This window comes from Eleginops maclovinus, chromosome 16 (genome assembly GCF_036324505.1).
Source record: "Eleginops maclovinus isolate JMC-PN-2008 ecotype Puerto Natales chromosome 16, JC_Emac_rtc_rv5, whole genome shotgun sequence".
Lineage (NCBI taxonomy): Eukaryota > Metazoa > Chordata > Actinopteri > Perciformes > Eleginopidae > Eleginops > Eleginops maclovinus.
The window spans coordinates 19,591,826-19,614,906 of record NC_086364.1 but is presented as its reverse complement, the minus strand read 5'-3'; the positions used below and the strand labels follow the sequence as shown (position 1 = coordinate 19,614,906).

The 23,081-nt window shown below is 41.8% G+C and overlaps 2 protein-coding genes across 2 annotated transcripts; one reads left to right on the top strand and one right to left on the bottom strand.

The window, feature by feature from the left end:
* Positions 1–839: 839 nt before the first annotated feature.
* On the bottom strand, positions 840–4,413 carry desi1a (desumoylating isopeptidase 1a). Its single transcript, XM_063904062.1, has 6 exons — positions 4,204–4,413; positions 3,876–3,897; positions 3,036–3,105; positions 2,510–2,619; positions 2,241–2,363; positions 840–1,992 (listed from the first exon to the last, which is right to left on the bottom strand). Exons 1-6 carry the CDS (start codon positions 4,292–4,294, stop codon positions 1,902–1,904), a joined length of 507 nt encoding a protein of 168 aa, XP_063760132.1. The 5' UTR covers positions 4,295–4,413; the 3' UTR covers positions 840–1,901.
* Positions 4,414–8,707: 4,294 nt separating this feature from the next.
* Positions 8,708–22,471, top strand: flii (FLII actin remodeling protein). The gene is made up of 31 exons (XM_063904117.1): positions 8,708–8,847; positions 10,111–10,221; positions 10,731–10,802; positions 10,959–11,039; positions 11,257–11,504; positions 11,728–11,831; positions 12,000–12,175; positions 12,330–12,487; positions 12,715–12,799; positions 13,278–13,425; positions 13,582–13,718; positions 13,805–13,912; positions 14,035–14,139; positions 14,247–14,426; positions 14,568–14,650; positions 15,259–15,333; positions 15,485–15,568; positions 15,663–15,834; positions 16,674–16,781; positions 16,874–17,065; positions 17,347–17,445; positions 17,582–17,671; positions 17,780–17,919; positions 18,516–18,750; positions 18,843–18,997; positions 19,086–19,146; positions 19,229–19,357; positions 19,830–19,936; positions 20,102–20,207; positions 20,319–20,384; positions 20,462–22,471. Exons 1-31 carry the CDS (start codon positions 8,785–8,787, stop codon positions 20,594–20,596), a joined length of 3,813 nt encoding a protein of 1,270 aa, XP_063760187.1. The 5' UTR covers positions 8,708–8,784; the 3' UTR covers positions 20,597–22,471.
* The last annotated feature ends 610 nt before the right edge of the window (positions 22,472–23,081 follow it).

Genomic DNA, 23,081 nt, shown 5'->3' with positions numbered 1-23,081 from the left:
TGTATAATAAACTGGTATTATAGGCTGTGAGTGTTACTGAACTACTTGAGTTTTCTACTAAATTTATTCCAGGGTTTCTCACTACTTCTACCCACTTTCACCTCATTTGTGTAAAGTTTTCTGGAGCTCCACACACTAACCTAACTAGCAGATTTGAAGGCAGGCAGCACAGGGAGTTACCATCTGTGCTACACAAAAAAAACATGCCCACTCCTAACAGTGTGACTGTCGCCAAGCAGAGGGAAATGAAGGCACAGAGGTGTAGTGTATATGCAACACACTCTGGTGGCTGTCAAAGGATGCGAGCAGGTTGTATTTAAAATCTGTGGCTGAGCAGTTTTTATAATACACATGGCAACAAAAAACGGTATAATAAAACGTAATTATAATCAGCATCTCCCTGTGGAGCTGGAAACACAAAGAGGCACGACTCATGGAATATAACAGGACTGTGCTGCAGTTCACTTTCAACAGACAAGAGGACATCTACTGCTAATTTCCAGGTTCATATTTGTATTTTCTGCCTCTAATGTGACATGTTTACATGCTTTAATGTTCAAAAAGGTCTATATTTTTCCAACCAGAGCCCAGTCTGCTCTGATTGGTTAGCTGGGGCGGCTCTGTTGTGATTGGTCAGCCGCTTAGAGACGTCCCGTCCCTTAGCCTACCACATACAATGTGTAGCCAATAGAAGCACAACGGTAACAGTGATGTCACTATGTTGCAGAAGTAAACAAAGGAGTCTTAACATGTCCGTATTGACCAATCAAAATTGAGTATTCAACTAAGCCATGTAATAACTCAATTTAAAGTGAACTGATCCCAGTCCTGCTATAATGACATCACCTCTACATATATTATAACTCCAGTTTGAGTTAGGCATCGATGACCTGCTTTATCACAAAAGATGCAACAAATCAAATCATATCATGAGAGTTGAACTCGACAGAAACAGACAAACGTATTACAGGTATAAAAGGGTCAATGACGGACATTTAACTACAGGCTACCAAATAAAAATAGACAAAACAACCATAAAAGTGCAAAATTAAAATATGACTGACATTAAAAGATCCTTCAACTACCTGGTTTTCCTTAATTTTATTGAATATATTAAATATATCTATATAGAGGTGTACACTCAGATAAATGATGTCAGTGGAAAACAATTAAATTAATGATTAAATAACTGAACTACAGAAATATAATCTTATTAAATTAAAACCAAAATGGGAATCAAACTAGTTCCAACTGAGGAACATTGTTTACTTTGTTGTATAAAATGTAATGTACTTCCTAAGTTGGATGCACCAATGCGCAAGAGGTATTTTAATGTTGTAGGTGGTGTAATAACAGCCTATAGATAAATGTTATGGAGTAAAAAGTGCAATATGTTATGGAGTTAACGTTTAATTTCTCGCAAAATGTAAATGCTAAGTAACGCCGCAGTGCACCGAATCAATAATATAGATTTGTCGGTTATATTTCACTTCTGAAAAAAGCTAAATTGGACAACTGACTTTCCATAGATTTATATATAAGAAGGCAACATTCTTTAAAGTCAGATTTAAGTGTTAAAAAGCATCTTATATCCTGCTATGCTGGTAAACCCTTAACTGTATCAGTGTTTTTCTTCTAAGTACATTGAATTCGATGCCAGATTCCCATTTAACAATATTCAAGAACTAAATCATGTAGATCTTAAGGAGGTGTAAATTGTAGATTTTTTAAGAAAACACTGGTTATTCATCAGTAATAGCTTCCAAAATGGCCATTAGCTTAAATGCTATAGTGTGTAATGTATGTACAGAAGGAAAGGAGAAAGAAAGACAATTATTTTTGACTGTCTGACTACAATGAAAGTGACCTTGTGAGCACACGGTGATTCTGTTGCTCTCAGGTTACGCATTTCTCCCCCCGTTGATGACGTTTCCTCCTGGAGGGGCGATGTGGATCGAGTCCAGGATCGGCCGCAGGATTTGGCCGAACGGTCTGGAGATAGACAGAAAAGTTTAGATATTTTATACCAGCAGCCAGGGTTCTTAAAATTGATTTGAGTCCTTTTACATGCAGTATAAACCACATGTAATAAACTGGTTTGACTACAATTTCCAGAAGCTTGATGTTAGTTCAACTATTTTCACATTTAAAATGATTATTATTGTGACTTTTTTACATTATATTGTCTTAAACCTTCGATTGAAATCACAGGAAGAGGACAGATTGAGTTAAACACTCACGTGGAGAGGACTTCTGATGGAAGGTCGGTGATGTAGGATGGGATGGAGTTGCCCGTCATGAACTGAGCAACCTCGTTGGTGAAGGTGTTGCAGTTGTGCTCAAACAGACGATACCTGTCACCTCTGAACCCCAAAAAAAAGTTGTGAAATTAGCCACACGTTACAACAACCAAACTTTGAGAACTGAGTGAGCATCTTTTGTCTTAAATATTTACTACATGTCTTAATTTGTATAGCCTTGAAGAAGAGCTGTATATCAGTCACTCCACCTGTATGTGCTTTCTCCCAGGGAAGAGAGGTACTCCATGAAGATCTCCTCAGATACTTCGGTCTCGCCAAGCTCCACTACTGTGTCTGGAGGACCCAGCATCGTCCCACCCTGACAAACACACAACAGACAATGTCTCATAACATTTACATGTCGTGTTATAGCTGTTGATAAGAGCAGGGGTCATTGAATGGGCCTGTTTAAGTATGCTCAGGGTATAAGAAATAACTCATTCTGAGAAAACGGCCTTTAAAAATATATTAAACCTAAAATGATTTACAGTTTACAAGATGGGTGAATAGGTTAAACAGATTGAAGTAATACATATAACCATTGCTTAGACTGAAACATTTTTTAAAAATAATTTTTAATTAAGTTCTAAACGATTTTTCTGAATTGTTATGAAATCAAACTACGAAATGTTTGTAAATCTCTCCACTGTAACTTTTCGTTTGCAGGATTTTCCTTCTTGAGTATGTGGAAAATAACAGTTGTGAAAGAAGTCAGTCCCCTTTATACAGACTCACCGGCGGACAGCTGGAGATCCCCTCCCCTCCAAAGAAGAACTCATCACCGTATGCCACTATAGCTGTGTGCCTGGAAGAAAACCCAAAATGAACAAAGAGGTAAATACAGATCATAACAGTTTAATTGTATTTATTTAAAGTGGTAACTTAGTGTCTCTTTACAAAAGAGCAAGCCATAAACCAGTTAGACAAACTACAAACCGAGCCTTTGATAAATGGATTTTTATAATGGACTCTCTAAGTATGTGATTTTTTATACAATTTTCTTATATTGTCAAATAATTCTGTATTTTAGGATATCCTTAATTTGGTTTAAAAATAATATAAACCAAAACAAATGAAAAAAACCTCAATAAATAACAATATAAGGTAGAGCTGCAACAATTAGTTGCTGTATTAATAAGCTAAATGACGCAAAAATAAATGGCAACCAACTGATTGATCATTTTTTAAAAGTATGCCTGTTCAGTTTCAAATTTTCAGACTTGTTAAATAATTTTTAGTGAATATTTTATGATTTTCGAGTAAAAAAAAGACAATAAAAGAGATACCTTGGATTTAAAAAAAAAAGATGGATATTTTTCTTTTTTATTCTTGCCATTGTACTGACCAAATGGTTTATCAATATTCAATGAATCAATGAAAAATAATCCTAAATTTCAGCCTTTAATTAAAGAAAACATTTCGAGTAATTATTACAATATTTTATTAAATTAACTAATGTGTTTTCTGTGATAATTAATGGGTGACTGGCCTAGACAAGCAATGTTTTCATAACTCAATAGGTCTTTTTAGGTCTCAAACAAGACAGCTGTCAAAATAAAAGAAAAAGGTTCATACCATATACCATCCAGTTGCTTTCCTGTAACAAAAAAAGGAAAAAAGTGTCGAAAATAAATGGTTTGCAGTCGATATTCAGAGCAGCTGTAAATATCAAGTGAGTGAGTTTATTATCAACCCATAATAAAGACCTAAACCATTCCTTAAAATGAAGATATTAGTCACGATTCACATTATATTTTCAAAATAAATGTATAAAATAATATAACTAAATATCAGTTTACTGAACGGTAATAATTGAATACAAAAACAGTGTTAAAAAACTGTTAATACATATATAATAAAACCTCTGTTTGTGTCCAAGGCCGGATTTTGTATCTGCACTTACCTAACATGATGGGACTAAGGCTGCGGGCCATTCCTCTCGATAAATCATAAATATATAGCTGAACATTGTATCGCGTTATATTCTTATCCATAATGTAAAAACTAAAATAGCTTTTTTTATTTAATGTTTTTCTTGGCTGGCTAAGCGACGGATATTTAACTGCACAGCTGACGGGGAGGATCTCATACAAAACACTTCCGATTCCACTGCTTCAACAGCCCTTCAAAATAAAACATTTTTTCTCAAGACGTCATCATGCATCATAAGCTTTCTTGAGAAACGTTCTTATTTTGAAAACACGTTATACCTCTTCCGGTTTTACTATCGCTATCTCTTAATGACTTGACAGTTTCTATGTAACTGCATTTTTTACTGTAGCCTACATTAGGGTTAGGAAAAGGAAATGTGCAACTCATAATCCCTAACACAAATAGATTCCTGAGAATGGAATCGAATTAATCTAGTGCCCCACACTCCCATAATGTTTTGCTAAATAAAAGTGTTGTTATCTAAAGGTAATGTGTTTAATTTAATTTAAATCTTTAGTCTGAGCTTTTAAATAAGACACCTTAATTAGCAAGTCCTGATTGAAATCGGGACACCCACACAGCCCTGGGTGCATTGTAATCCCTGGTTATGATCACTAGGTGACGCTGTAGGCACTCATTATTATAACCTTTAGCACACATTCCGAAACAGGCGGTGGCAGTAATGATTACTTTACTATTCAAAAGGTATGTCAGACTATCAAAGTTTAAAGGGAATTTGCAGAAAATAATGTACAGTTTTCTCCAGGTTGGGATTGGGACACACTGGACTCGATGATACATTATTCATCATGAACAAAACAGATACAGATAAATTAGAGTTTTGTAAATGAATGAAGACAGTTGAACATGTGTTAGTAGAGAGGCAGGTAGAGAGGCAGGTAGAGAGGCAGGTAGGTAGATAGGTAGGAAGAGAGGCAGATAGAGAGGCAGGTAGGTAGAGAGGCAGATAGAGAGGCAGATAGAGAGGCAGATAGAGAGGCAGGTAGGAAGAGAGGCAGATAGAGAGGCAGGTAGGTAGAGAGGCAGATAGAGAGGCAGATAGAGAGGCAGATAGAGAGGCAGGTAGGTAGATAGGCAGATAGAGAGGCAGATAGAGAGGCAGGTAGGTAGATAGGCAGATAGAGAGGCAGGTAGATAGAGAGGCAGATCGAGAGGCAGATAGAGAGGCAGGTAGGTAGGTAGATAGGCAGATAGAGAGGCAGGTAGGTAGAGAAGCAGATAGAAAGGCAGGTAGGTAGAGAGGCAGATAGAGAGGCAGGTAGAGAGGCAGGCAGGTAGAGAAACAGGTAGATAGAGAGGCAGGCAGGTAGAGAGGCAGGTAGGTAGAGAGGCAGGTAGAGAGGCAGGCAGGTAGAGAGGCAGGTAGGTAGAGAGGCAGGTAGGTATAGAAACAGGCAGGTAGAGAGGCAGGCAGGTAGAGAGGCAGGTAGGTAGAGAGGCAGATAGAGAGGCAGATAGCGAGGCAGGTAGGTAGAGAGGCAGGTAGAGAAGTAGGCTTATAGTTTACCTGTCAGGCAGTCCCATTTCAGTCCTTTGACAGTAAACGCCTTGGCAAGGAATGTTTTTAATTGAGTAATATGGGAGATGTAGTTTTGTGACAAAGTGTCTAAAATACTACCCACCTAAGCTTTAAGGAATCATGTCATATTGTTTACATGAGCTGGAACTGATGCAAAGTAACGTAGGTGCAAAGGTTACTTCGGCTAAGCATTTGCTTGCTAAGTTTAATTTGTATTACTCACTTGCATACATTGTCCAAAGACTTCCTTAGATAAGTCTGAAATCAAATGTAGAACCTGCAGAACCTGCTATCAATGTTCTTGATGTGATGTGTTGTAAGATCACCTGTTCAGACACATAGACTTGACTCATGAGCAAAAGCAGTTAGACCACATTGATTGTTTTCTATAATGTGCATGTCTTTGATGACTCACGCAGTCAGTCCAGGCTTTGCATCAGGCTGTTCAACATGACTGATTGTCCAGTTTCTTAACATTTCTATTGAGGACAGACTTCATCCAGTGCCCTCTGCAGAGCGTCTACTCTACTCTACTGTAAAAGGAGAAGAGCAGTAAAAATGGAAAACGTAAAGTAAAAAAAGTGCAGAGGAATTGTGTGTTTTACATTTTTAACATTTACAAGTGCAGTACTCAAAACATGTCCTGGCTTCTAGATTTGCTGGTTTCTCAAGAAAAACAACTTTATATCCGACACTTGCTTCCTTGGGTCCTTAGTAATAAACATTGCTTGGCATATTGCATCCCCTAGCAATGAGTGAGCTCTACCCAGCATGCTGTTTGGCAGGGAACTGTCAGAACTATTTGTGTACGTAATGCTAGCTGCCATGTTGGTATGATATGAGAATAGTACGAAGCTGGATAAATAACTTTATTGTTAAATGACTGGCTGCTAATATCAGCCAGTACAGGATGACATCATGTCTATTTTTATTCAATTGTAACTTTTAGTTAAATCAATAATTTTTTAGTCCAAAAATCGAACATACACATGAAATCGCTGTTTCTAGACTGAGAGCGTTTCAAAGTACTTTATAAATTGAATAAGCATCGAGCCGTTTATTTATCATTCAATAAATGAATAAAACACCAAACTCGGACGGTATCTCTTGGGAAACTGGGTTCGGATAAAACCAACGAAGATGGCGAACAACCCTTTTACAATCAAAGAGCATGAGGAGAGGATAAAAGAAGCTGCCCCATCTCTCTGCATCAGAGGGTTTCGTGGTAAACTGAACTTAAACTAAGTCTTACCAACCAGTTTGGTGAAATATCGTCCTGTGACATTGACACTAGCTAAACGATCCAAGTAGACAGTTCAAACAACGGCCTAATTCCTGTGCCCACCTAGCTAGCCGAACTTCCTGCATGGGGTTAGACCAGTGTCAATTTAATGGACAATACCTTCTGCTTTCCTCACAACTTTCCTGGCATTGTAACCATCTATCATGGAGTTTCACTGAACACTGTTGGTAACTACACTTTAAAGAGCTCATCGAAGGGGACTTGTGAGTTAAGGCGTTTGCAATGCTCACTGTTGCAACTCTGTGATACAAATCCTTTCACAACAGTTACTTTTCAGCGATAGAGTACAATCCAACCTACATGGAGAAAATCACAAATGAGTGTTGTAAATGGTTGGGACATTTTGTCCAGATGAGAAGACGTTTGAGGCCATTGAAGAGAATTGAAGAAAGTGAAAAGGGGGAGCAAAACTGAGACAAAGTGAAGTTGATTGAAATTTTAAAAATCGTTGAGTACATCATTTACTGTCACAGTAAATACCTATTACCAGTTTTAATTCCTTATGAAGGAAAACACTTCCTTTGCAATTACATTTTTTACTTTTTTGCCAAAGTGCTTTAGGTCTGAATACTTTATGCATTATTTTAATCTCCATAGGGTCCGACTATAGAGGTCTATCAGAAAAAGATCCAATCTATCTATTGATTTATTACCTAATTTAACGGTTTACCACACACACACACACACACACACACACACACACACACACACACACACACACACACACACACACACACACACACACACACACACACACACACACACACACACACACACACACACACACACACTTCAGTAAAAGCTTTGACTCCTGATCATAGACTGTAAATTAAAACTACCCAACACAGTTTGTGGTCTATTAGGTTGAAGAAGATTCACTGGAGAAAGACAAATACTGAAGGGATATGTATTTAAAAAACAACATGTAGAATGTGGTAGAAGCTAGATCACAGAGGTAAAATCATATTGCAAAGAGTTACTTGCATTACAGATTTGATTCCACTGGCCAAAGACTATTAAACACCCTAGCTCTGTAAGGTGCCTCTATAAGCATTTATCTGTTGTCATCTTGCTATTTACTTATCTAAATAGTTATCAAGGTAATACATAGTATTTAATTTCATTACACTGTATATATCATACTCAATTTACATGTATATATAGACTTGTTCCTGCACTCATTTCTTTCACTATTTGTATTGGTTTTATGTTCGATATATATTCATGTTGCATTGTTAGAGGAGCCTGGGACTTAAGCTTTTCCATATCTACACTTTACAGTCCATATCACAATAAATCATTGAATCTTGAATCTTGTTGTAGTATTATAATTGTCAAACTAAGAAGATAGATAGAATCGGAGGATGAAACCCTCTTTATTAGTCTCACAAACATGCACACAGCAGAGCACACACAGTGAAATTGGTACTCTGCATTTAACCCATCCTAGTACTAGGAGGCAGCCAGTTTCAAAGGACTTTATTTAAATATAGAATATAGCATCGTAGTTCCCGTTTAATTTAATCATTTCAATAAATGTAAATAAAAGGCACACACTCCGGTACGGTAGGTGGCACTATGCACCTTTAAACGTTGGTGTGTCGCCCGCCATTAAAACCAACGAAGAAGAAGCGTACCGCAGCCACATCCCTCCCTGCCTCTACCAAAATAGACAGTTGAGGGCAGAGCAGCTGATAAAGCATCCAGAAATGGCTGCCACCGGAGTTCTTCCCTTCATCAGAGGGGTAGATCTCAGTGGAAACGACTTCAAAGTAAGTCTTCCAACCAGTTTTCGTTGGTTTTAAATTCGTCGCTGTTGAACACGTTGAGCTAGCTAGCTAAAGCTATTCCAAGTTAGACAGTCACAACAAACGGCTAAATGCTAAACTTGCTAAACACTAGCTTAGCCGAACGTCGCTAGCATTGGGCGTTAGCCAGTTGTCAGATGTTTGACATGGACAGAGTAGCTGTCTGCTTTCCGTCACAAGTCTATTTCCTGGCATTTTAACCATTTCTATTCAGGGGAGCTTTCTTAACTGAACGATTTGTTATCTACTTTGTTAAACGTTAGCTCATTCTGAATAGTTTGGGATCTTTAGCTCTAGTTTCAACGTCACGTTAGCTAGCAAACTTAGCTTCACTGTTGGCTAACTCTGTGACTCAAACATCCCTTCACAACACGTTTCAGCTTTATCAGCGTTAGAGTACAATCCCTAACCTACATGGCCAACAAATCAATATATTTGGTTAATGTTTTAGAGTTTGTTGACTCAATGTCGTCATGGTTGCAGGATTTAACACAGACAACACTTTGTGAGCTTAGTTTGACAGACTGGAATTAAAAGCAGCCCGGCTGCCAGCAGTGACAGCTGAGATCATCTGGCATGTATACTAACTGTCAGAACTATTTGTGTACGTAATGCTAGCTGCCATGTTGGTATGAGAATAGTACAAAGCTGGATAAATAACTTTATTGTTAAATGACTGGCTGCTAATATCAGCCAGTACAGGATGACATCATTTCCTCTGCCTAACATTGAATCATAACGAGTGAAAGGGTTCTTATAAAATACTACACATCACAGCTAGCTAAATGTTTGCTTTCAATGCTCATGTAGGTGATTTAAATTGCTTAGTTGTTTCGACAAGTTGACCCACATTGAAACCAGCAAAGCTGTCCACTTCTGTTTTTGTTTCTAGGTGCATACGAGAAATGTACCGTTCTTAGTCTTATGGATTAACACGGTTCATATGCTGTGATAAATACATTTAGCTAAAGATATGGAAGTTATTTGGAACATTTTGGGAAAAAAAGAATAGTCGGAACTTTGCTCTATTGGCTGGCATTGTATTAAATGTATTTCCATGTGTTTTGGTAACACAACACTAAGGGTCTTACACCAACATTTCCATCTCAAGTTATTCAGGTAATCAGACAATGGCCGGTGGGTTTTATTTGCACCCTCCACCAGCTTCCTCTCAATTTAACTTTACAGAGACGTGGCATTGACCTCCTTTCCTATCTGTCTTTGCAGGGCGGGTACTTCCCCGAGCATGTCAAGTGTATGAGCAGTCTGCGATGGCTGAAGCTGAACAGGACCGGACTGTGTTACCTCCCAGAGGAGCTGGCCTCTCTGCAGAAGCTGGTGAGACGTTCAGGACTGCACTTTAAATCGTCGTTGTAACCTGTAATTTGACATGCCGTCTATAACAATATCTATGAGGATTTCAAACGTAATGTGTGAGCAACCAAGAAAGTCACAGTCATTAGTAGATTTAGGAATCAGTAAAACATCACTTGATTAAAAACACAGCCTTACTTTTATCCTAGATATCTTTGATAGGATTATCTCTAATCTAAAGAGCTTTATTCAGCAGGCTGCAGTGAAAAAGTGAAGCTAACATTCTTGATATTACCAGGTGTAGGTAAATAAGATTGGTCTGTAATCTGGACTAGGAGTCATAGTGTCTGGGCTGTGTTTGAGGTGATCCTGTGTGCAGTTGAATCATTCTATTTAGGGATAAATGGGAATTAGTGCAAGAAGTACATTGCAAACTGCACCACAGCACGTTGTAGAGCGTATTTATGGGGTCATGTTTTGTTTGTGCAGTTCGCTGCATATCTGTAAACAAAACCTCTGTTTTCCTTCTTCAGGAACATCTTTCAGTGAGTCACAACAGCCTGACCACTCTACATGGAGAACTGTCAAGTTTACCGAACCTACGAGTGAGTGACACCCACACACGCTCAAGAAAAAGCATGTGGCAGTTTCTTGCTAGCTTCAAGCACTGTGATTTAAATGTGATGCTTTAAATATGGCCTGTTTCTCCTCGCACCTGTGTCGTTTTTTTTATTGCCCTAAATGTGTTTCTCTGTGTGCAGGCGGTGGTAGCCAGAGCCAACAACCTGAAAAACTCTGGAGTCCCCGATGACATCTTTCAGCTAGATGACCTCTCTGTGCTGGTGTGTAATAATCTCACAGAATCCCAGTTCATATGCTGATCAGCTGACAATTTTCACAGCGTCAAAATTCACTTATGTTCTAATCTAAAGCCTCAACTTTATAATTGTCACTGTCCCAGTTTTCAGTTGATTACCAATCGTTACTGTTTCAGAAAATAACTCCCTGTAAGTATTTTCTAAAAAAAGAAATGCCCCATTCCCCATTACTTTCCTTCAGGACTTGAGTTTCAACCAGCTGACAGAGATCCCGCGGGAACTGGAGAACAGCAGGAACATGCTGGTGCTGAATCTGAGCCACAACAGCATCGACGCCATCCCCAACCAGCTGTTCATCAACCTGACTGACCTGCTGTATCTGGACCTGAGCGACAACAAGCTGGACAGCCTGCCGCCGCAGATGAGACGCCTGGTCCACCTGCAGACGCTCACCCTGAACAACAACCCGCTGATGCACGCTCAGCTGCGGTAAGAGGACGAGACTTCTTTACAGCAGCTATGGCTTAGGGAGTCAATGTGCTGAATCTGAGGGTCCGTGTTTCTACCCCAGCAGGCAGCCAGTGCAATTTAAATTTCTTTACCCAAACCCACAGAAATTCAAAGGTTAGCCATAAAGCTAACATGACAGAAACGTGGATTGATTTGGTGTTTCTTTCTCTCTCTTTATTTCTCTGTGCGTCTGTGTGAGCAGTCAGCTGCCAGCCATGGTGGCATTACAGACTCTCCACCTGAGGAACACCCAGAGGACCCAGAGCAACATGCCCACCAGCCTGGAGGGTCTGACACAGTTAGCAGGTAACACACTTGGATACATTCACACACACCACTGTCATGTTTCTTCCAGACCATTTTTCAGGGACCTGGCACATTCTCCTTCTTACATTTACCTCTTGGCACTGTGGTACATATGGTACATACTCCCTAACTACCACGTGTTCCCTCTATCCCCCCCGTCTCTCCCAGATGTTGACCTGTCCTGTAACGACCTGTCCCGGGTGCCGGAGTGTCTCTACTCTCTGGGCAGTTTGAAGAGACTGAACCTGAGCAGCAATCAGATCACAGAGCTGTCCCTCTGCATCGACCAGTGGACGCAGCTGGAGACGCTCAACCTGAGCCGCAACCAGCTCACCTCCCTGCCCGTAAGCACACTGACACAGCTGTGACTCAATGCCAATATTTGTAACTTTTAATGTTGATCATTTATTAAGTTGTTTATGTTTACTTGCTAGAGTTTAGTATTTTCAATCAAATACTTACTTTGAATCTAAATGTCTCTTGTGCATCTCTATTCAGTCTGCAATCTGTAAGCTGTCCAAACTGAAGAAGCTGTATGTAAACTCCAACAAACTGGACTTTGACGGGGTGCCTCCGGGCGTGGGCAAACTGTCCAGCCTCACAGAGTTCATGGCCGCCAACAACAACCTGGAACTCATCCCAGAGGGGCTCTGCAGGTCAGCTTAACACACCAACACACTCACAGATTGACGTGCACTGTTACTCTGGTATTGATATTCTTCCCTACAAGGCTGAGTCTTGATAAAGAAGCATTTAAACCAAACCAGATTCAACAGCTGTGTAGAAGTTGACTGGCAGTAGCAGATGCTCTGTACATGATGAGTTATGTCAACACAGGAGTCGCCGTTCATGTTGATAAAGTGTGTGGTTTTCTGTTGTCTAGGTGTGGCAAGCTGAAGAAGCTGGTGCTGAATAAAAACCGGCTGGTAACGCTGCCGGAGGCCATCCACTTCCTCACTGATTTAGAGGTAATTACTAATTCACTTTTTGAAACACTGACTCGGTGCTACCAGACGGTCGAAATATGGAATATATGGTCTAGTTTTAACCCATCAATTTCTTTATAGATTTTTAAAAATTGTATTATAAGGAAATCTTATTTGCCGTGGTGTTGGATGACCTGAAATTCCTTGCAATGGCGCGAGTCAATTACAGCATTTATTTTAGGGAAAATTGTAAATTATTTAAAAGTGCTCTCATGACTGAGAAATATAACAAATTCACTATAAATGTAGGAATGAAATAAGATAAAGTTGGATAAAGCAAATGTCTGACATGCATAGAAACTAATGAAAAAGAAGAATATAATCCAGTAGATTTGACATTTCTGTAGGAATATAACATAAAATGACAAACTGACCTGAAAGGATTAGTGCTCTAACGTCCAAATGATAAACACTCCCAAACATATTTTATGATTTAAATGGTTTTTTTTACCCCCTGCAGGTTCTGGATGTGCGTGAGAACCCTAACCTGGTGATGCCTCCGAAGCCGGTGGACCGCGGAGCCGAGTGGTACAACATCGACTTCTCTCTGCCGAACCAGCTGCGCCTGGCCGGGGCCTCGCCGGCTACTGTGGCCGCCGCCGGAGGAGGTGTGTGTTTACGTCTGTTACTGGAGGAAGCGTTTCTACTTTAATGTTTATAGTATCAGTGCCTTATTGGATATTATATAGTAAAAAATCACGCGCTGATGATATCTGTCAGCTGATGGTGAGTAACTCCTCACACCCGTGTCTTCATGTCTCCAGGAGCCAGCCCCCGAGATCCCCTGGCGAGGAAGATGAGGCTTAGGAGGAGGAAGGACTGCTCTCAGGACGATCAGGCCAAGCAGGTGCTGAAGGGCATGAGTGACGTCGCACAGGAGAGGAACAACCTGGAGTCAAAGGTGACGATCAGCAGGGATACTCTGCCCAGGGGAAGAAGGATGAACACAGTATTTTTTATTTACCAACATATCTTTTGTTCCTGCAGGAGAACGGGGATCCCAAATACGCTGACCTGAAGATCCGGCGCTGGGACCAAAGTCTGGAGAAACCGGCGCTGGACTACTCCGAGTTCTTTATGGAGGACGTGGGCCAGGTAACGTGCACAATTTAAATATTTGTAATCCATTCTATATTTTACTGGATATTTAATGTCATGTTGTATGTTTATATTGTATTATATATTTAACTCTAACCTCTGCTGTGTCTGTCCTGCAGGTCCCAGGGGTAACGGTGTGGCAGATAGAGAACTTTATTCCTCTGCAGGTGGACGAGGCTTTCCACAGCAAGTTCTACGAGGCTGACAGCTACATCATCCTCAAGGTGGAGCATCCCATCAAACAACAAAGAATATGAATTTCTTTGGTAATCTTTCATGTACTCAATGTGCCAGGACATCTCTCTTGACTTCTTCTGTGGTGGAATTGCAGACCTACCTGGATGAGAACGGCCAGCTGAACTGGCAGATCTTCTACTGGATCGGTCAGGACGCCACGCTGGACAAGAAGGCCGGCGCCGCCATCCACTCCGTCAACCTCAGGAACTTCCTGGGAGCCGAGTGCCGGACAATACGGGAGGAGATGGGGGACGAGAGCGACGAGTTCAGCGCCGTACGTAGAAACATACTGTACAGATGATGAGGGCGCACACACGATATGCACACACACTATTACTTTAAATCCACCTCAGCTTAGATCGAGTCAAACCTTGGTTCTTCAATATTAAAGTCACTTTTTCCGTCTGGGTTGCAGGTGTTTAACAACGAGATCTCCTACATCGAGGGAGGAACAGCCAGCGGCTTCTACACCGTGGAGGACACCACCTATCCCGTCAGGTGAGATGCAAGGAAAAATGTGTCTTCTATATTTCTTCCAAGTCAGGAACATTTTACAGCAGCCCTGAGAGGCCAGTTAGAAAGACAGAAAACCCTGGATCCATTTCTTTGTAACTTTTGTTTTCTTAACTGAGTTTAGAGCCAGGAGAAAATGCACAGGATGATCTTTCTAACTTCCTTAAAATGTTATAATTGTGAAACTTGTTGGGGTAAGAAGTGATGCCAGGATTGTTTCTTAAAGGTTATGCGTATTTGTTTCCGGCTTGTTGTGACTGCCCGTTCTGAAATGCTTCATTACTTTCCAAAACTCATCATATGTACTTTATGTTTCAAACTCACCCTAATGCAGTTCAGCCTTTAGTGGCCGAAGTGAGTATTACAACAACAAACACTAAGAAATCATTTGAAAGTGAAAATAACTTTTTCACAGATGAGTAAAACATGCTTAAAACATTCACACATTGTAATCCTGTCAGAGATTATTTACTTTTGGATTAAATGAGTCAGATTATAGCAGTAAATCCTTTTGATTCTGTGATAACTATTGTAATCTGTTGGTCTGAAAACATTTTTCAATGAGGTGTTGAATCTTTTTTTGTTTCTCACAGGCTTTACAGAGTTTACGGCAAGAAGAACATCCGCCTGGAGTCTGTCCCGGTGAAGGCGTCCTCACTCGACCCACGGTAACGCTCACACACCTTTCAGCCTATGCGTGCTCTTCCACAGTTTGACACACACTCCCACTTTCTTGGATAGTTTCTGTTTGACATATTAACTGCGTTTGTTAGTATTTATTTTTAATGGTTGATCATTATTGTCCTTCCTTTTTGTCAGGTTTGTCTTCCTGTTGGACAGTGGGCCGGACATCTTTATTTGGAGAGGAGCCAACGCCACTCTGAGCGGCACCACAAAGGCCAGGTAGGTTGATGGGCCAATCTAAAGGTGGTTTTCTGTTGGGAACTCAATAAAAATAAAGTGAATGACACATTTTGTGCATCGTTTCATCTTGCAGGTTGTTTGCAGAGAAGATCAATAAGAACGAGCGTAAGGGGAAGGCCGAGATCACGACCATCTCTCAGAACCAGGAGCCCCCGGGCTTCTGGGAGGTTCTGGGAGGACAACCGGAGGAGATCAAGAAACACGTCCCTGATGACTTCTCTCCCGTCAGACCCAAACTCTACAAGGTACGTCTTTTTAACGACCTTACACAGCGCTGCCTCTGAAGTCAGGGTGGAGCACAGTAGGAGTGATCCTGCAGTGTGGAGGGAGTGTAACGGGGTCAGGGCTGTGGGAGGCGTGTGGGATTTACTGCGGAGCTTTCTGCTTCATCTCAAAGTCACGTGTAACTGCTCCTGTAAATGACCCATGATGCAGTATGTGGGATAAACCAAACAATAAAAAACCCCTTATTGAATATTACTTTATAATAATGTAATAAAAGAGGTTTAACGTTATTTCACGGAAGTTGATCATTAAAACTAGTCCTTTTTTAACCTTTAAACAGACGAGTCATAAGTATATCTATATGAGGACAATGTTGACACTCGGTATATTACTCATTTAGCTCCACATGAAATTATTGTCATAATGGAAATTGATGTATGGTTATTATTTCTATTGCAAGAGGGTAATGCCATGGGTGTATGGACTCAAATTAAAGACATCCCCTACTTTACCTTATAACGGTAATACATCATTTATCTTGTAAGGGGCTAGGACCTAAACTTTGCAAATAAACCTATTCATTTTTTGTAAATTAGACGAGGTTTAGGAGGGTTTTTTCCAACTTGAAACTTTCTTTCTTACACACATTTCTACTGAAATGTGTTCAAAATATGGTTCTGCTCAGAGAAGTACGGGCTTAAAAACTCCTTCAAAACAGCGTTGTAGGAAATGTGATCTCTCCTAGTTCTTGCAGAAACAATAAGAAAGGGACTATCAAAATCTCTATATTGCTTGATAACAGCTAAAGCAGCATGTTTTCGTTCTCTCATGTTTTTCTCTTATGTCTCTTGCCCTGTAGGTGGGCTTGGGTCTGGGCTACCTGGAGCTGCCTCAGATTAACTACAAGCTGTCAGTGGAGCACAAAGACCACAAGATCAAACTGGACACTCTGCCGGAGCTCAGACTGGTACGTCTGTCTGCTAAAAACAGGAATTTATAACTGAAATATTGCCTTAAGAATGGGTAAAATGTCAATATCCCCCCCCCCCCCCACCTCAGGTGCAGTCTCTGCTCGACACTAAGGGCGTGTACATCCTGGACTGCTGGTCCGACGTCTTCATCTGGATCGGGAGGAAGTCTCCGCGTCTGGTCCGAGCCGCCGCCCTGAAACTGGGTCAGGAGATCTGCTCCATGCTGCACCGGCCCAAACACGCCTCTGTCACACGCAACCTGGAGGGCACCGAGTGCCAGGTAACCCTTCACACTGCACCCACTGCAGAGACAGGGGGAAGTAAAGGGTTCGGGTCAGCAAAACCCCTTTTTGAAACTCCATAACATCCACTTGCTTTACATGCTGTCTTATGATGGGATGTGTGTGTGTGTGTGTGTGTGTGTGTGTGTGTGTGTGTGTGTGTGTGTGTGTTCAGGGATGAATGTATATATTTATAGATATGCGTTACTGGTCAACAGAAACTATTTCAAACTTTGGGATGAATAAAATAGATCTGCAATCTTTCCATTCTCTTCCTCAGGTGTATAAATCCAAGTTTAAGAACTGGGACGACGTGCTGAAGGTGGATTACACCAGAGCAGCTGAGACCGTGCAGCAGAAGGACAACCTGCAGGGCAAGGTCAGTGACGCATGTGTTTAGAAAAGAAACGTCTTGATGATCGTGCTTTGATCTCAGGCTCCCCATCAAAGGCTCCCAAAGCACTGACATGATCCTAGGAGCTCCAGAGTAATGGTTTCTCTGTGTTTCCTCTCAGGTGAAGAAGGACGCAGAGCAGAAGGATAAGATGAAGGCCGACCTCACCGCGCTCTTCCTCCCCCGGCAGCCCGCCATGCCCCTCACTGAGGTAACAACAGGGCTATTATTCCCTTTAAACTCACTCATTTGAGAGTTACACACACCTGGAGACGTTCTCTGAGGCCGAGGTCTTACTCGTGTCTCCGTCTCTGTGCAGGCCGAGCAGCTGATGGAGGAGTGGAACGAGGACCTGGATGGGATGGAAGGGTTTGTGTTGGAGGGGAAGAAGTTCGCCCGCCTGCCTGAGGAAGAGTTCGGTCACTTCCACACGCAGGACTGCTACGTCTTCCTCTGCAGGTAGGGACGCGAATGTAGGACTTTAGGGGGGGGGTACATGAGCCCGTCACTTTAATAGCTTTTACATTTTAAACCTTTTAAAATAATGATTCAAGTCGTTTATTAACATGGTTAGCTTTTTACGCTCGGGCCAGTCAGGGCTTGTTCCAATGGACCAACCAGAGGAGTTGTAACAATAGGCCAATCAGAGGGCTCGCCAGTGATCTAGTGATTCCAATAAGCCTTTGTGGGTCTTATAAATGACTAATTACCTAGCAGGGGAACCAATCAGAGCCTCTGATGGATCAACAACGGTCAAACTCTTCCTACAGGTCTATAATTAATAATAATTCATACATTTTTACTATTTCCCACCAGATGTACTCTTCTTTTTTGCTCTGCCATGTGTGTTAAAAACATGACATTTTCCTGGTTTCCACTCTGAGCTAATTTAAAAATACTGTTGCTGAACATTGATATATCCAAGGCTGGATATGTCGTTATCGTCTCAAAGGTTAAGCAGAAACTGACGGGACAGAGAGAGAAGAGAAGAGTCTCTCCTGGCTGATTCTGTCAGAGCGAGTCATGCCTCACTCTCACCCGCTCTGCTCCCTCAGGTACTGGGTGCCTGTGGAGTACGAGGATGAGGAGAAGGGGAAGAAGGAGGGCGAAGGCGCTGGAGGACAGAGCGCGGCAGCAGCAGCAGCGGAGGAAGAGGACAAACAGCCCGAGGAAGACTTCCAGTGTGTGGTGTACTTCTGGCAGGGCCGGCAGGCCTCTAACATGGGCTGGCTCACCTTCACCTTCTCCCTGCAGAAGAAGTTCGAGAGTCTGTTCCCCGGGAAACTCAAGGTATGGGAGTGGATTGGAATGCTTTCTTGGACAATATAAATCCTACTCTGAGTGTATGATGAATAACTAACCCTTCCTTCCCCCATGCTCAGGTGGTGCGTATGACTCAGCAGCAGGAGAACCTCAAGTTCCTGTCACATTTCAAGAGGAAGTTCATCATCCACAAAGGGAAGAGGAAACAGAAGACGGATGCCGCTCAGCCCTCACTCTACCACATACGCACCAATGGCAGCGCACTTTGCACCAGGTACACACAGTCCTGTTCTCTATTATCAGATCCCCCCCACCCCCCCCGCTGTCTGCAGGAGTTCAAACCTCTGATTTTTCTCTCTCAGGACGATCCAGATCGGAACAGACTCCAGCAATCTCAACTCAGAGTTTTGCTTTATTCTCAAGGTTTGGTCTCTTGTGTACCGTTTGAATAAAGTTTGATACAGTTTTTTTCTGGTTCCTGTGTGACAGTTGATGTTCTCTGCAGGTACCGTTTGAGAGCACAGACAATCAGGGCATCGTGTACACCTGGGTGGGCCGAGCCGCGGACCCCGACGAGGCCAAACTGGCCGAGGACGTCATGAACAGCATGTTCGACGACACGTACAGCAAACAGGTGTGTGTGTGTGTGTGTGTGTGTGTGTCTTACTGGGATCATTATGACTTTTATTTGCCCTTTTGTTTTTATTCTGCTTGTAGCTCGTAATGCTCTACAAAAACAATCAAGAATCAATTCCACACACACCAGCTCGGTCTCCTATATCTCCTCTGTTAACTCCTTTCATTGCTGCACTTAACTCTGAGCTCAACATTACAATACTCTTTTAAATTCCACTTAAAGATGGATTGTTTGCTAGAGCCATAGTGAATTTGTTTACAACTTTGTCCACAATTTCAACATTTTGAATTCTAAATCAACATTTTTGTGACGTCATAAATCACACAAAATATAAAAGCTTCTCTATAAAGTGTCCGTAAAATCTATCTCTCTATCCAGATTTGAGGAAGATACTTAGCTGTGTTTTTTATTTTTTATTCCCCTCAATAAAGTGTTTGTTGTCCAACTGACGAAAGAATCTGTCTCCCAGGTAATCAACGAGGGGGAGGAGCCAGAGAACTTCTTCTGGGTGGGGATTGGCTCTCAGAAAGAGTACGATGAAGACGCAGATTATATGAAGCACGCTCGGCTCTTCAGGTGAGTGAACGTTACCTCTAGGTGTCATCGAGTCGTACTTAAAAGGAAGTGCTCATAGAACTATACATTAATATGTGATACCATCTGCTTCCTCCTCATTTTCATCAACAGTTAACGTCACATTGTTTATTTCTCTCCCCTTTCTGCCTCTCCCCCTCCCCTCAGGTGTTCCAACGAGAAGGGATATTTCGCAGTGTCGGAGAAGTGCTCGGACTTCTGTCAGGACGACCTGGCTGATGATGACATCATGTTGCTGGACAACGGGAAGGAGGTAACGATGGATCTTAAATCTGACCGAATCACTTGGATTTCTTCATTTAATTCATAACTTTTTATCTGAATTAATCGTTGTGTTTTCGCGCGATTTCCTCTCCTCCCTCAGGTGTACATGTGGGTCGGCACTCAGACCAGCCAGGTGGAGATCAAGCTGAGTCTCAAAGCCTGCCAGGTGAGTGAGAATCTGTGTTAATACATGCTGCTGTCATCCACCCATGTCCACGTCTCACTGGATCCTCTCCTCTGCAGGTTTACATCCAGCACATGCGCTCCAAGGAGTCCGAGCCGCCCAGGAAGCTGCGTCTGGTGCGGAAAGGAAACGAGCCGCACTGCTTCAGCCGCTGCTTCCACGCCTGGGGGGCGTTCAAAACCACGCTCGCATAGACAAACCCAGAACGCTCGCCCACACACACACACGCGCGCATCAAACGTATCCGCTGACATGTCATTTTCTTCCAGTAAGATGATGAGGATGTCTTTGCCTAAGCCAGCTTTACATGAGCTCTGATTGCCTCCCCCCCTCCCCCCCCTCCTCCCTCCTGCCAAAAACAGATTTAAAGTTCAGCTTAACTTCAAAAAGTTATTTTGGTCAAGAAGCTGTTCCTCTTCTTCGGGACAAACTGCAAAATATCCCTTTTTTTTCGACAAGCTTTTCGGCAGCATCTGAATCCTGTTGTTAAATGAGAGGGAATGTTTGGGATGAATTCTGTGTACAGAGGCTTTATAGAAACCCAAAGGGAGCTGAACACCCTGATATATCGACCCGTTCTGCTGCGAGTGGTGCGGCGATGAGGCTCTTCTGTAAGCCGACCTGGAAGTTAGCATTGCAAGGGACGTCAGAGCAAAAAGCTAATGGGATTCATTTGGATTGTAGTAAACATGCTCTGTGGAAAACACAAGCTCATGATATTTCCACGTTTAGTTGAGCAGGATATTCCCACACATTAAGACCATCTTTAAAGCGTAAATGCAACAGCCAGAAGTAAGAAGCTATTACTCGGACATAGACGAACTACATCGCGGTCGCATGGCTTCACGTCAACACCGCTAAGATAAAGCAGTTTAATGTTTGTCATGATGGCGTTTGGTCGTCTCATTAGGCTCTTGTTATCAACTGCCATTATTGCTTCAGACAGTTGGCAGTGGGGTATTTTGTGACAGAATATTTGTCCTAGAACAACACTTGAAAATGTCTTAACCTTGTTTCAGGCATCTAACCAAAAACACATAAAAAAACAAACATGGATTTTGTCTTGAGCAAACAAGAAATGGTAAACTGCTAACTCATTACCTGGTTTTGGGACTCATTCCTGCACCACTCATTCAAGGGACAAAACAGAAAACAGCACTATAATAGTTTTTCTGAGGAATGTCTGTTTTTACCTATATTTTTGTCTGTTTTCTGGAATATACTTATGGTATGTTTGTCTGTTTGCCCCACCTTCATTGAAATAGGGACGGCTGATTGGTCACCTCTCAGATTCTTCCAACAGTCATTTATTAAAAAGTTGAATTTATCTGGCCAAAGAAATCTTAAAGGGTTGTGTCCAAGTTAAGGTGTGAGACAGAGTCTTGTTTTATGTTTAATTTTAGGGACAAATGTTTTAAATGTGCAATCGGCAGAGCCCGGGAGATATTGAAACTAAGTAATACTGTATTCTGCTACGACACCGGCTGCGTTCAATCTGTCAAACATGTTGATTTTCTTGCTATTCTGGAGCGAAGAGAACAAGAAAAAGCTAGTTTCTTTCCAAATTGAGTCTAATAATGTTTGAAAAAGTCTAATTCTACAGGTTTAGAAGTTGAAGCAGACATGAATGTTTTAAACGTTGCTGCAGATTTTAATGGGAGATGTTTTGCAGCATGTGAGAGATATATCTTAGTTATTAAAGTGACTTCTGGTTCCACTGATCTCCAATCAGTAGTTTATGTCGATCAGTTTAACCGGTTCTGGATCGGAGCCTCCAGGGTCAACGTTTAAAGAAACTCCACAACTGCTGCAGTGATCATGTGACCTGTGTAGAGTTCAGGCATTGATCCAAACCACACATATCTACGTACCGTATTCTCTACATGCCTGCTACTACCATCATTTTGTTCCTTTGTACTTTTTATTTTGTGGGGTGAACTGTATGCCTGGTAGCGTGTTTGAGTCCTCTACATATATGGATGTGTATATGAACATGTGCACATGCTTCTGATGCCACTTGCAGATGCTTTATTTATGTATTTTATATTAAAATAAAATTTCACATCACATTTTTTGTCATTTTGCCTTGTTTCTGCACTGTTATGTCATTTTACACGTGTGTTGTGAGGGGAGCTGTGTTTCTGCAAACACTGCTGGGAAAGGTGTATGTGGTTTATCACTTTTTATGACATTACCATGACTTTAAAAATAATATACGGTATCATCTCAAAATATATTTTACTTCGACCCTTATGGAGCTTTTGTAGCATGCCTTTTTTATGCCAGACGTATTTTACTATAAACCTTTTTTTGACATACTACATTGAACACCTGCAGAAGTTCTCTGATGACTCTCCAAGAAGGGACAGAGCAGACTGTACCTGCTGAGGAGACTGAGGCCTTTTGGGGGTCAGGGGGCCCTCTGTGACTATGTGGTGGCATCAGATCAGCCATCTTCTCCGATACTGATGGGAAGAGATGGGTAAATAAGGCCAGCTCGGTCCTGGGGAGTCCTCTGTACACTGTGGATGTGGTGGGAGACAGGAGAATGGCAGCCAGGCTTTCCTCCCTGCTGCACAATGCGTCCCACCCGCTCCAGGACACCCTGTCCACACTGTGCAGCTCCTTCAGTGACAGGCTGCTGCACCCGCGGTGTCTCACAGAGAGATACCGCAGGTC